Source organism: Lathamus discolor, chromosome 1 (genome assembly GCF_037157495.1).
Source record: "Lathamus discolor isolate bLatDis1 chromosome 1, bLatDis1.hap1, whole genome shotgun sequence".
In the NCBI taxonomy this organism is placed as follows: domain Eukaryota; kingdom Metazoa; phylum Chordata; class Aves; order Psittaciformes; family Psittacidae; genus Lathamus; species Lathamus discolor.
This window is the reverse complement of record NC_088884.1, coordinates 28,956,622-28,969,797: the sequence shown is the minus strand read 5'-3', so window position 1 is coordinate 28,969,797 and position 13,176 is coordinate 28,956,622. Positions and strand designations below refer to the sequence as shown.

Sequence of the window (13,176 nt, the reverse complement as noted above, 5' to 3'; positions counted from 1 at the left end):
TAAGCAATGGATTACAATGTGCAAATGTGGAAGAGGAAAAAATTGCTCTTAACCAAAACACAACCATCACATTTGTTAATCTCTCTTCCAATCTGGAATGAGAAGAATGTAGAAATGGCAACTAAACTGAGATCTTGCAGTGTCTGTAATCACTATGAAGATGATTAGGCAAAATGTGAATAAGAAGAGACAATATAATAACGGCAACGGAGAAAATGTACCAAGCAACCTTCCTCAGCACCACCTAACAAAGCACAAGATGGGTGGTGAAGCTGAAAGATAATACTCTTAAATTAACAGAAATATTGTTTTTTTAATTTAGCACAATGTATAATTATCCCTTCAACCTCTATGGTAAGAACATCTGAAATTACACTGAGTGAAATTTGAACAATAATTTTGAATGCTTCATGGCATACACCGAAGCACAAGCATCAGCAAGCGGTTAGCTAAAGATTCACCCAACAGCTGAATATATCCATCTACTGCTCACTAAGGGTTATTTATGTCTTCCCTGAAATCATTTGAACTGGTTAATACAAGAATAGATCTCAGGCACAGCAACAGCTGGCTCTTGGTGTGTGGAAAGCTGAAAACCAAAAGCCAGCAGTGTACGAAGTCACAAGTAACATGAACACATACTTTGGATTCACAGGAAGGGGCCATTTTTCCTTACTTGTTTTTGCTTTAGTACTACATGCACAGATTTCTAGATGCTGATTTTACTCACATGTAAAATCTTTGCGCCTTGAATAACATTTTTCTTGATATTTGTCCTAGCTAAAGCTAACTGGAGAAACAGCAATGACATCTCAGTGAACTGCAATCTCTTTTGTTCTGAAATTGAGTAATAAAACCCCTGACATTACCATGTCTCAACATTTTTATGACTGCAAATTTCATTTTTTCACCATTCAAATCTACCTGCAATATTACAACTGCATTAAAAAAAGAATAAAAACCTAATGACTCTTAAATGCTACCCCTCCACAATCTTCCTTCATTGAGAATTCTGAGATTCTATTGTTTACTTTTAATTTGGAAGAGAACTAAATTGTGAGCTCCTCCAGGAAGTTGTATTTCCATCCTTAGCACTGCTCCACAACAGCCATCAGAAATTAAGTATCTGAGCAGAAATGTTACATGGTCACCCTTCTCAGCTTTAAAAAGCTATCATTGCAGGCTGCATTGCAAGACTGAATTAAGATTGCATTCTTGGCTACACCGCTAAAACATACTGAAACAGTGCTGTCTAACATAGCTCCTGTTCTATCTGTGATACACATTTCAGGCTCAATCTGTCTGTCAAAAAAACAGGTACAAAAAAAGTTAAAATGTTCTAGATTATAGCCACAGGGCTGGTGTTAGCATGACACGTGACAAGGGGGAGAGCCATGCCCTTCTGGAGGGCAAGGTGGAAGACAGACATGATGTTTTAGCACTTGAAATATGGCACTACACATCCATGCCTTGCAACTGTGTTGAGCCCTCCCAGATCTTAATTTTGTAACACGTATACCAGTAAGGAGAGAAAACAAGTACTAAAACGTAGCTGTGCAGGACATAGCTGATACTGCTTTACAAGTTGCAGGTATATTCCTGAAGGACATTCACAGTCATTCTGCCAGTTTGACTAATCCCGTCAGCTTTTCAAAGTTTCAGGTTTCATTTTCAGCTGCCAAATTCAAGTTCAGACTCCCTCAAATTCAAGTTCAGACTCCCTCACTACTCCTACATTCTTTTAGTTTAAGGTCAGCTAATACAAAGGCACAAATCGTACATTTGTCAGCTCATTTCTCCATATCCTTTCTGTTTTTTTTCACGGTTTCTTAAGAATTTACCAGCTGGCTGATCACGAAATGATGTGCACTTCTGATCAAGCCACTGGCCAGGTTCAAACTCTAACAAGAGATGATGAGCGCAATAGACCCTAGTGCTTTCACAATTACAGCTGATGAGTCTTTTTTTTCCCATCTGAATGCCACTATTTGACACTACACTCCATAACAAACAGAGACATGAGTGTAATACTTTTTACTCATTATGACTCTTGCAACCTACTAAAACTCCTGATTTCATTCAGGAGCAAATTTCACTCTGAAATTATGGAGCTATGATTCAATGTCTTTAAAGGAAGACCCAACTTAAGCACTATGCTCGTAACATACAGCAAAATAATGTAAACACATATGTTTATTTTAAATATTCTTTATGGCCTTCATGACTGTTTCACCCACATTGCTCTTCCATACTCTTCTTCCATACTCTACTTTCATTTCTGCCCCTCTACTCTGCTCTCGTGAGTACCTGGAGTACTGTGTGCAGTTCTGGTGTCCTCAACATAAAAAGGACGTGGAACTGTTGGAACAAGTCCAGAGGAGGGCCATGAGGATGATCAGGGGACTGGAGCACCTCCTGTATGAAGACAGGCTGAGGAAGTTGGGGCTGTTCAGCCTGGAGAAGAGAAGGCTGCGTGGAGATCTCATAGCAGCCTTCCAGTATCTGAAGGGGGCCTATAGGGATGCTGGGGAGGGACTCTTCATTAGGGACTGTAGTGACAGGACAAGGGGTAACGGGTTCAAACTTAAACAGGGGAAGTTTAGATTGGATATAAGGAGGAAATTCTTTCCTGTTAGGGTGGTGAGGCACTGGAATGGGTTGCCCAGGGAGGTTGTGAACGCTCCACCCCTGGCAGTGTTAAAGGCCAGGTTGGACATAGCCTTGGGTGAGATGGTTTAGTGTCCCTGCCCATGGCAGGGGGGTTGGAACTAGATGATCCTTTCCAACCCTAAATATTCTATGATTCTATGATTCTATGATACACCAGTTTGCAGACTGCCAATAAAGTTCATAGAACACATGCAGTAAACAAGGTATGTGTTACTGAATTTCAGTGTTTGTCAAGCTATTCATACACAGCAAGTTTCTCAGAGGTAAACAGAGCCCGTACTAACTTAATTGCTGCACATTCTGTAGCCAACCGTTACAAAAAATTGTAAGCAAGCACCTTTCTTGAAATGAAACATACAGTAAATGAATGGCACTGGAGTCTGAGTTTGCTTTCAGAATTGATGTTGTTTAAATGAAAACCTTGTTTACACATACAAGTAGTTAGATGTTTGTTGTGGGTCTGCATATTGTGAAAGTTAATTTTCATCTCTTCATAAAAAAGCATTAAAATTTCTGCAATAGACTTAATGGAAAAATTGTTGATCGTGAAAATTATTTTTGCATATGACAGTGACATTCACTGTGCTATCCACTGGCTTTTGGGGGATCCTTATCCAAAGGATAAGGCTTTGGGGTTCCTTCCTCTACTCAGTTTAACGCTAGATAACAGTGCACGGCAAATGACTGGAAGCATTTGACAAATGCAAGTAAATCAAGGGTGAGTTAAATATAAGGCAAATAATAAATATATAGAAAAAATGTCCAGATTTTAACACCTAAAGACAATATATCATGTAACTGATGGAATATCAAACACTGGCAAATATTAAAATGAACTGAATTGTTTCATTTTCACTTAACAACATCTATGATTTTGATTTTTTTAAATTCATATGGCAAATTCGATTTTGAGTGATACAGACAAGTTTTACTCTTTTCAATAGACTGTGTGCATCTGAAGGCAAAATTTAACTGAAAATGTTTCCAAACACAATGAAAAGCCAATTCCAAGCTTTTGTCTATCTAGATTGTTTTCCTGTTATGTTGTAAATCCACAAAAATCAGAACATTGGACATCGAAAAACTAAAGTTTTTAGAAATCTAAAATTACTTACAAGCTGCTCAGACTTTACGCCGTAGAGCTGAATGGTCTTTGCAACATTTTTTGCCACAGCTAAACTGAGGTCTGGATCAACAGCAGCCACATTTAGCTCACTGGAAGCAAAGATTAAAAATCTTAATTAAGAACTGAACAATGATGTATTTAATGGATAAAGAAATAACTACAAACATGAAGTTATATGGCATGTCAATTTAGAGGGAGCAGCACATACAACCAAGTCTTTCTATGCACTGTAATACAGTTTACAATTTGTCAAGTCACTTGGGAATTTTATGCGCAGTGTTCCTATTCTAGTAAAAGTGAGCAAAGTTTAGGAATGACACTTCAGTATGAAATCACTATTAGTAAGCCATTCAAAAATATTGACTGCAATTAACTACTTTCAAGCTTTGGCAGCAGCCTTCAAACATTACAGGTGAATACACAGTCATTCAACTCTGGAATTACATGAGCTGCGCAGAAATACCCAGGGGACACCTTAGCTTGACACAACTAATAAGCCGTGTTTTAGGCAATCCTTTATAGTAACAGAGGCCCCAGAGGAATGACAGAGAACAAACGGAAGGAGGAAAAGACTTCTAAATTACTTCTAGTATTTCTTGTTCATGGACTGACATCCCCCCTCCTCTCCCCTCCCCCCCCCCCCCATCATTTGGGACTGCATTCATAAATGCTCTCCTGAAAACAGACAAGCACAAGGGTCATCATGTTGCTACAGATAAGATTAACCTCTCTGAAGACAGGAGAGACTCTAGGCACCTTGACATAAGAATAACCTCCTCTGAGAACCCCACAGGGCCCTAAACATCATTAGCTAAAGGTCACTCTGGAAAACTCAGATGAAATTTCATCCTTTTCATATTGTTTTCCCTTCTGCTCTGCAAGGAGCAAAACAGCTGTCAATAGCCACAACAACAGGCATGTTCTGAGCATCTGCAACTCCCAGTCACAAGGACAGTGTCAGTATTTAACAATACACGCACACATTCATAACAGTCAATACTGCCCATCATTTTCAGACTGTATTAAACAGAGTAGTCCTTACCAAAACCTTACAAGAGAAAATACGCCACTGGTAATTAAGTACCTCATTTTACAAATGCTACCTGGAATAACAGTCTTTACCTATTACTTTGCTGTTTCACTCTAACAGAATATTTACATTAGGTATTTATCAGTTGTAGGTAAGCAAGTATCATCTTCCCTTTGACACAGTCAGAATAGTAAAGATACCAGACACTTGCAACATATGTTAAGTTCCTCTTCCTGATGTTTTATAAGCTTAAACAGTAAAACCTAAATTAAAACTTCAGTTAAGCAATAAAAACAAAATACAAAAAATAAATAAAAAAAATCTGTAATAAATTATAAGTAATACAAAAGAGGTAATTATGCTGCTGTATTCAGCTTTGATCCAGCCTCACTTTGAATACTGTGTGCAGTTCTGGACCCCACAATTTAAGAACCAGTTTCAAAACTAAAGAGTAATCAACCTCCTAGTGACGAGGAAGTCTCATTTCTAAAACTGTAACTCATGAGAAAAAAACATGCTGAAGATTACGTTTTGCAATGCATTATATGTGCATACCTGGCTACAGTTTTAATGATGCTGTCAAGCTCATCAGAAGAAGGAGGATTTCGGCCTCCAGGAGGGAAGACAAGATTGATGGGGTCAAAGAGTCGAGATAAGGATTTTGACAAATAAGCAGCTTCATACTGTTGCAGTGAATCTTTCAAGGCCTTTTCTGGACTGCGGGTATAAGACAGAATTATTATATTTTAAATTAAAATACACAATAGCACTGAATCTTTCCAGGCCACACAAATGTCGCAGTTTTGAACCTGGTTTTTCTTTCTGCTCTTCAAACATATGCATTTGAAAAGATTTTAACAGTGAGTAAAACCTTGCTTTTCACTTGAACCACATAGTAAGTCAGGGAGACATCCTGTGTAGTTCAATTCAGTTCTTAGCACTTTCCGTAAGACCTACGAGGAATTCCTAATTCAAGGTGTTCTTGAGACAAACAGTGCCAAAAACATCTGCAAAATATCGAGAAGTTATCCAGAACTGCAATGAAAGACCTATCTAAATTCCCATATTTCCTTAGCCAGCTTGTACTCAGTGATATATTCAAAAACATGGTACAAAGTATAAAATAGCTATTAATAAAAATGTATCTCCTGCTGTACTTATGTGTATAGAAAGCTTCAAACAGAAAAGACTCTTCTTAAACTTACCTTTAATAAGCTTTAGTCTTTAGTATTTCTATTTTTGGAAAAAAGTAAGCAGTAGCTCTCTCAAACATCTTACCTCATTACCAGAAGTTTGGTGAAGCCAACTTTGCTTCCACTGAAGTGACTAAGTCTCCCACCGATTGCAAAGGAACGTATTTAAGCTAATACAAATCTCACATAAAATATTCATTTTATGTTACGTAAGTCTAGAAGTTCTAATAGACTTGATGAGCCTGTTTCTGTTTGATCTTTCTGATATCCACCACTCAGATCATGCTTATCCTACAATGCATAAACATAACTGTGAATCATAACAAACTGAGCACTTGCCATGCTCCAATGATTGTGGTATAATTAAGAGAAAGCTACTGCTACACATACAAAACTGAATTTTCATCATTCCGCTTCTTTTTTCACCCAAAGAGACAAAAAGGTAAAATTAACTCAAAGTCAGGGACCTCGTGAAAAATGAGGCAATCCAACGCTGTTAATTGTATAACCCAATGAAAATCCTACAGCTCTAAAATAGTATCGAAGCAATAACTGCAAGAGGGAAAAAAAAGCCTTTAAAATTTTCCTGCTCTGACAATATGAATTACACTAAGTTCTTACAAATATTCTGTTTTCTTGCAGGGGGAAAAGCTTCACATTTTATTGCCTTAGGGTTCATAATACATACTCATAGTCTTGGGGTTTTTGCATGAATATGTCCTGTGCATCTTCTTCCATTTGTTGTAGTTCAGTAAGGAGATCAGTAGCTCCACTTGTGTTAAAATTCCTCTGAATATTTTGACTATATTGCTGCAGGCGCTTCCACAAGTCATTATAAAGCCTCAGTAATTTAGGGTATTCTCCTTCGAAGGCTTGTTTCAAAAACGTAGAGGCTGCAAAATAAAGCCGTAAACAATACGCACTGCCAAGTTCAAACTGATTTTTTGATTCATACAACCAACCTGTGTCCTTGCATTTATATAAATGAATTATATACAGTGTAATCCTATGATATTAATAATGTAATATTAACAATTTCAAAGTGGCATGAGCTACCACAAATGCAGGTACGTATCTAAAGCACCAGCATAAAATCCACAATTGAAAGATGGGACACAGAAAACATACTTTTTACAATAAAGATACTAATCATCGTTGTGATATGTGTGGTATCAAAGTTAATTATTAGTATTGTCACTCATTTAAGGCCCAAGTGTGATTAGAACACTTTAAATCTAGAGATTTTCTTACAAAAGCCTGATGAGTGGAAAGTGTGGGGCTGTGCAACTTTGAAGATACCCATTTAAAATAAACAAAGATAATCTCCATGAGCCACAGTCTTCAGAAATCTGATGTGGGAAGCATATACAAATGTGCATGTATAATGTATTGTAAATACACAAACCTCTTCAAACCAGGTACCTGAAATGTAATTCCTAAACTTGTCAAATAACGACAAAGCCAGCAGATAAAACAGCACTATTTTCTGCCTTGAGAGGCTTGCCACAAGTAACAGGAAATGAAAAAAATATACAACTGTTTCAGCAACCCCTGTTAATCTTGATCTAACATCACTCATGCTTTATGGATTTCCCATTACATTAGGAGATTAACACTGTTCCACTCATTCATAGGTTTTTCAGCTTCCGGAAATCTGCCCCATTTCATCCTGCCTATCCTTTGAACTCAAATCTATTCTAATTTGGAATACTAGAGGATCCACATTTATTATCAAATACGGTTATTTCAGGTCACAAAGACTGTCTGAACCTCAAAAAAGCAGAACACGAATATTATCAAACTTTGTAAACTGCCATCAATCCCTATTTTTAGACTATTTTTCTGATATTGTCTAGTTTTTCCCTAATCTATATGATCCAGACATCTGAGACTGATGGCAGTGGATTCAATCACTTACAATTTTTATGTTAAAAATGAACTGTCTCATACAGATGAGCCACTTGAATGAAAAAGTCTGTAATGCTGTAAGCATTGTTTCCCCAAACTCATCTGTAGCAAAGTGGAAACATCATTCACAGTTCAAAAATCTAACCACTCCTTTGGGACCTGCCTATAAAAAATGTGACTAAAACTCATAAGTAATAAAATATTTTTAATAGCTGTCAGACAAAGTACTGCTGACAAAATGTAAGACAAAAAGTAAGTTCCCTTACTTCTGAAATGCTGATTGATCCCATTAACTGATGTCACAATTTTGCAATCTTAAAACCGAGTGCTGAAAACAGGTAGCACACGTTCGGTTTGAACATATGGGATCCTGGGTATGTACATACTGCGGCTGAAGTAATGTGTAAGGCAAACAGTAAAATTAATATGTTTTAACACAAGATGAATACATTTTCTTTTGGGATTATCTAGTTACTTAGCAACCAAGGAACAGGAATCAACCAGATAGTTCCTCAAGATTATATTGCTGCTATAAAGCGTGGAAGGACCAAACTCTGAAGGGCCAATGCAACAGCTGAGATCACAAAGATAAATGCAGATCTTATGCATTTTATCTGTGTGTGCGAAGAATTAACTTTAGACACTGTATACAAACATGAAAGATGTATTCAGGAACCACCAAACTCACCTTTGACCCAACTGCATATTGCATTAGCATGTACCAGTAATAGTTTATATGCTTAGGCGTCATTTTTACTTAATATTCCTTGATTGTATCTGCTATTTATACATTGCATATGCACAAAATATCACGTATAGTCACAACACCAACCATTCATACATATTTAGACAAAACCCAATTTTAAAGAAACCCAACTCCTATTTATAAAGGTATTCAAGAACATCCAAAACCAGATTTTTACTCGAGTTTAACAAGGAAAGTCTGTAAGAACTGCTCTTCAAAATCAAATCGCTATCTTTTAATTTGGCAAACACATTCACTTGGGAAAGCTTAACGTACCATTCCAGCCATTTTTACCTCTACATACAGTCGCAAAAATACACTTTTGTTGTTATATAATAAACACTTGCTGAAGCAGAAAATATTTACATATTTTTTCTGTAAATTCAGCCACAGTTTAGGAGGATCAGCCTGTTTGGTTACAAAACCAAGTTTTAAATGCACAGATCCCAGACTGAGTGAATTACTGCTACAGTTCCAGTGGAAGAGATAATGAGCAAAGGGCTTAAGTCAGAGATGCAAAACAACTATCGAACACAGTACAAATCATTTATTCTGAATACTTACAGTCTGTTGCTGACTGGAACTGAGAGGAAAGTGTCTGAGTTACTGCAGTCCAAAATTTGTACAAAATATCAGACTGGCCATCCTGATAGCAAGGGACAAAAGAAATATAAGTTTCAAAACACAGTCTTTCCAAAGAACCTTAAGCAATGCAAACACTTCCAGTCAAAGCTCTTCAACATCACTGAGAACAAAAACAAAGGAAATGAAGTCTGAGAAATTTTCCTCAAGTTTGAAGCTAGGAAAAAAATATTGGAGAAAAAAAACCCAAAAGCTTCAGTCTTCTCTAGAATAGAATATTTTCCTTCAAGTCTGAGGGAAATGCTCCCAGCTCTCTTGAGGCACGGGTGCAGACCAAAGCAGTAAACACTAGGAGCTGTGTTAGAAAACCTCTTTGCACTACAGTGACCTTCATCTTCCGAGGGGGTTCTCATGCTGGCAATTACTGTTAACGGCCACTACAACATGTTTGCAAACACCGACCAGGGACCGAAACCATTGCTCTGCTTCCCACAGAACAGTCTTCTGTTTCTAAAAACATAGAACACATGAAAATATAGTGAGCCTCACAGCTGACTCTTTACCACCTTGTGTCAGCAGGGCTGGCTGTCAGAAGTGGAAACACGGTAGCGTGTTCTTGCAAAAAGGACATACGAGAAATGGCAGGCTGTTTTCTTACTCCCCCCATCACCCTGCACTTATGCTCAAGCATTAAACCATGATATTGTTTTCTCTCTGTTGCTTTCTTCCTGTTGGTGTGTCTAAGGTACAAAAAAATTACCAGAGACGATGATGAGCATCCTGTCCCACCCACTAGTCAGATACTTGGAAGGCTGTCCAGTGTCTTCATGGGAAGAGGAAGCTCATGCTGGACAGAACTGCTTTCTTCATTGCATGGTATACATGTAATATTGACCTTACTGTACAAACTAACCTGTTTGACCAAATCACTAATAATAGTCAGAAAAAAGTACTCAGATGAATAAGTGAAAGAGCAGCACTGATGACAAATATCAGGAATTCTAGGGATCTTAATGCTGGCACTTGGCTCACTCTGACAATGTTCAAGGTTTTAAATCAAAGCACAACATTCACATCTAAACATGTTAAGCAAAGGGCTCAACGCTGAAATGGGTGTCAAAGGGGGATGCATTTCCTCAGCTTTCTTTTTGGTACTGCCAGTGACTTCACTATGAGAAAAATGCAAAAAAAACCCCAACCAAACAGCCCTAATTCTTGTTAATAACACAAGCCCTTTCACAGTGACAGTTCAACTTCTACACTGCCCAGCACCAGAAAGAGGAGGAGATGAGTTATCAAATATAGAAGTCCAGCTACTCCAAACTGAATTACTACTTCAGACAGAAAAGGAAAAAATAAATGCCCTCTAATTGCTTCCATTGGCAAGTGAAGCAATGAAGGTTTTCAGAATGTCATTCATTAACATGGCACCACTGCATTCCACTTGAAGATCTGACAACTGTAAGACTGAAAGTTCAAGGTCAAGCAACTAAAAAATTACCATCTTAAAGAATTGATATAAAACCTGAAAATCTGTCAAAGGTACACTGAGACACCTAAAAATAAAGGGAAAAAAAATAAGAAAAAAGAAAAAAAAACCCAAACCACACTTATCCAGTAGAATTCCTTTACAAATTCTGAGATTCAACAAGGAATTCATCCAACCCTACCCCTTATCTCTACTGATACTCAAAGAAAGATATAATTTATGGGTCATGTGTTAAGAATCGAGAGAGAACATCTTTTATGCTGTTGGATTCATACTCACAAAATGTATGAGAAGTAAGATAGAATACTAAAATAAACTAGGATGATGGAATCTCATTTTTGACATTTTTGACACTAATGGATTTAGAAACTGAAGCAATTTATTCTATAGTTATGTTTGTATTTTCTGTAAAATTGTACTGATTTTCATAAATGGGCAAAGTAAAATTACAATATCAGACAATGATTTGGAAGGAACACTGCGTAAAGTATCTGATGTTTTTTGTAAATTTATTACTATAGAATAAACGTGAAATTACTCAGTTCCTCGTTTCACAGTTTCACATTTAAAACATGAAAACTACTGTAAAACAAATGGCCTTTCACATCAGCTGTAGAGTAAATTAATTAGTTTTCATATTTTCTATCTGAACCTGGAACAATGTTTGCCTATTCAGCATGGTAATTTAATTCAATTTCTAAATAATCTAATGGAGGTGGAAAAATACTTACAGAGCACTTTCAAACAACTTTTTTTCATTACTGTAATCACCATCTACACCTCTGACATAGTCTCAGCAGAAAATGCAATTATTAAAGGGTCTGGAAAACAGACCTGCATGTAGCCCCTCACATCAACATTTCTATCTTAACTGTCAGATTCAACAGGATGACGAATAACAGTAACATACACGTTGCAATATTTAATGTCTTTGTGAAAATATAAAACTTTTGTATGTACCTATATATAGAATCATGGAATCATAGAATAGTTAGGGTTGGAAGAGATCTTAAGATCATCCAGTTCCAACCCCCCTGCCATGGGCAGGGACACCTCACACTAAACCATCTCACCCAAGGCTCTGTCCAGCGTGGCCTTGAACACTCCCAGGGATGGAGCATTCACAACTTCCCTGGGCAACCTATTCCATGTAATATAAAGTCATACATACATACATACATATGTATGCACTCATGCAAACATCTTATAGTAGCCAGAGCTGTGCAATCAAGCCTCTGCCCATTACCTTGTGTCCTCTGACCTGAGTGAATGGTGCTCATTAACTGTATCAGCATTTCGTAGCAAAGGCCCTCACATCTCTGCTAACCAACTGCATTATGTATGAGGAGAAAGAGAGGGGGAAAGCTCTCTTTTCTCACATGGAAAACTCAAGTAACATCTCATACTGACTGACTGCTCAGTCAAAAAAGTTTAGGGAAAAAAACTTTTAATGCCCCAGTTTGGGACCAACTAAAAACACCATCTACAAAGTCATTACTGGCTGCTTCTATAATGTAAGATACAGTATTTCACGCTGTCCAGTGTCAAGATGCAGTCACTCTGGGCGTGAAATACAGATGCTGATTAATAGCACACAGAAGACCATGTAAGAGTTTTTGGCAGGAACTTGAGAAGACTATTGCCTATGCATACACGGGGGTATTTAAGTGGGTGGACTGTACCTACCAAAATTGCAATACAGCAAGGCATTAGCATTAGATACTCCTGCCGGAGTAAAAAGTGGCATACACAACCATGAGAACCCAGAAACCATTTATTTATTTTGTGTAAACCTGTAATTTTTTTGCGTACACATTAACTCAATATATTATTTTTAAAGTGCTTTTAAGTATCTCGCTGCTTATTTTTTAAACAACGTATTCTAATAGAGACTACATCTGTGCCTGCAGATCACAATGGAAACTGTAATTTAACTATTAAAAATATAATGTGCAATTCCATTTCAAAATAATTGATACTAAAAAATTACACAAAAAAGGGTAGCAAAAGGAGTGTTTTTCTCCAGCTTAGCATGAAATTAAAGCAATGTCCGTCCCCTTGCACTGGACAACTTCAAGGACTTAAGAAGGTGGAAAAGGGCAGTACTGATTGCCTGAAATGTGCACAGCACATCTACCAGCTCATCTTATTCTAATGGAAAGCTTATAAGGCTTCCCCTATGCTTCATATAGCACTCTGAGCAACATCCCACAGAATCAGAAAGTAACTGCTCTTTTGGGCCTTTCACTTTCAGAAAATGTCATCTAGCTAAAATTGCCTTTGTGTCATCTTCCCATCTGTGGAGTGTAAGTAATGAATTTGGTTCTCCTCTACACTTACACCAAACATCTTCACTGGCAGACAATGTATGGGAGCATTGGGTACATCCAGATTAAAGATTCAATATGTAAAAGGAACTCTTTTTGGTGCAAA

The 13,176-nt window shown here is 37.3% G+C and overlaps 1 protein-coding gene across 3 annotated transcripts in view; it reads right to left on the bottom strand.

Annotated features, from left to right (window-relative positions):
• COG5 (component of oligomeric golgi complex 5) overlaps nucleotides 1–13,176 on the bottom strand; it is a 185,914-nt gene that overhangs the window by 40,470 nt on the left and 132,268 nt on the right. For all 3 annotated transcript variants that reach the window (XM_065665918.1, XM_065665921.1, XM_065665922.1), the window contains exons 11-14: nucleotides 9,237–9,318; nucleotides 6,708–6,912; nucleotides 5,382–5,543; nucleotides 3,786–3,885 (exon numbers count right to left, since the gene is read on the bottom strand). In XM_065665918.1, the coding sequence (XP_065521990.1) occupies nucleotides 3,786–3,885; nucleotides 5,382–5,543; nucleotides 6,708–6,912; nucleotides 9,237–9,318 (549 nt within the window). The remainder of the gene's footprint in view (nucleotides 1–3,785; nucleotides 3,886–5,381; nucleotides 5,544–6,707; nucleotides 6,913–9,236; nucleotides 9,319–13,176) is intronic.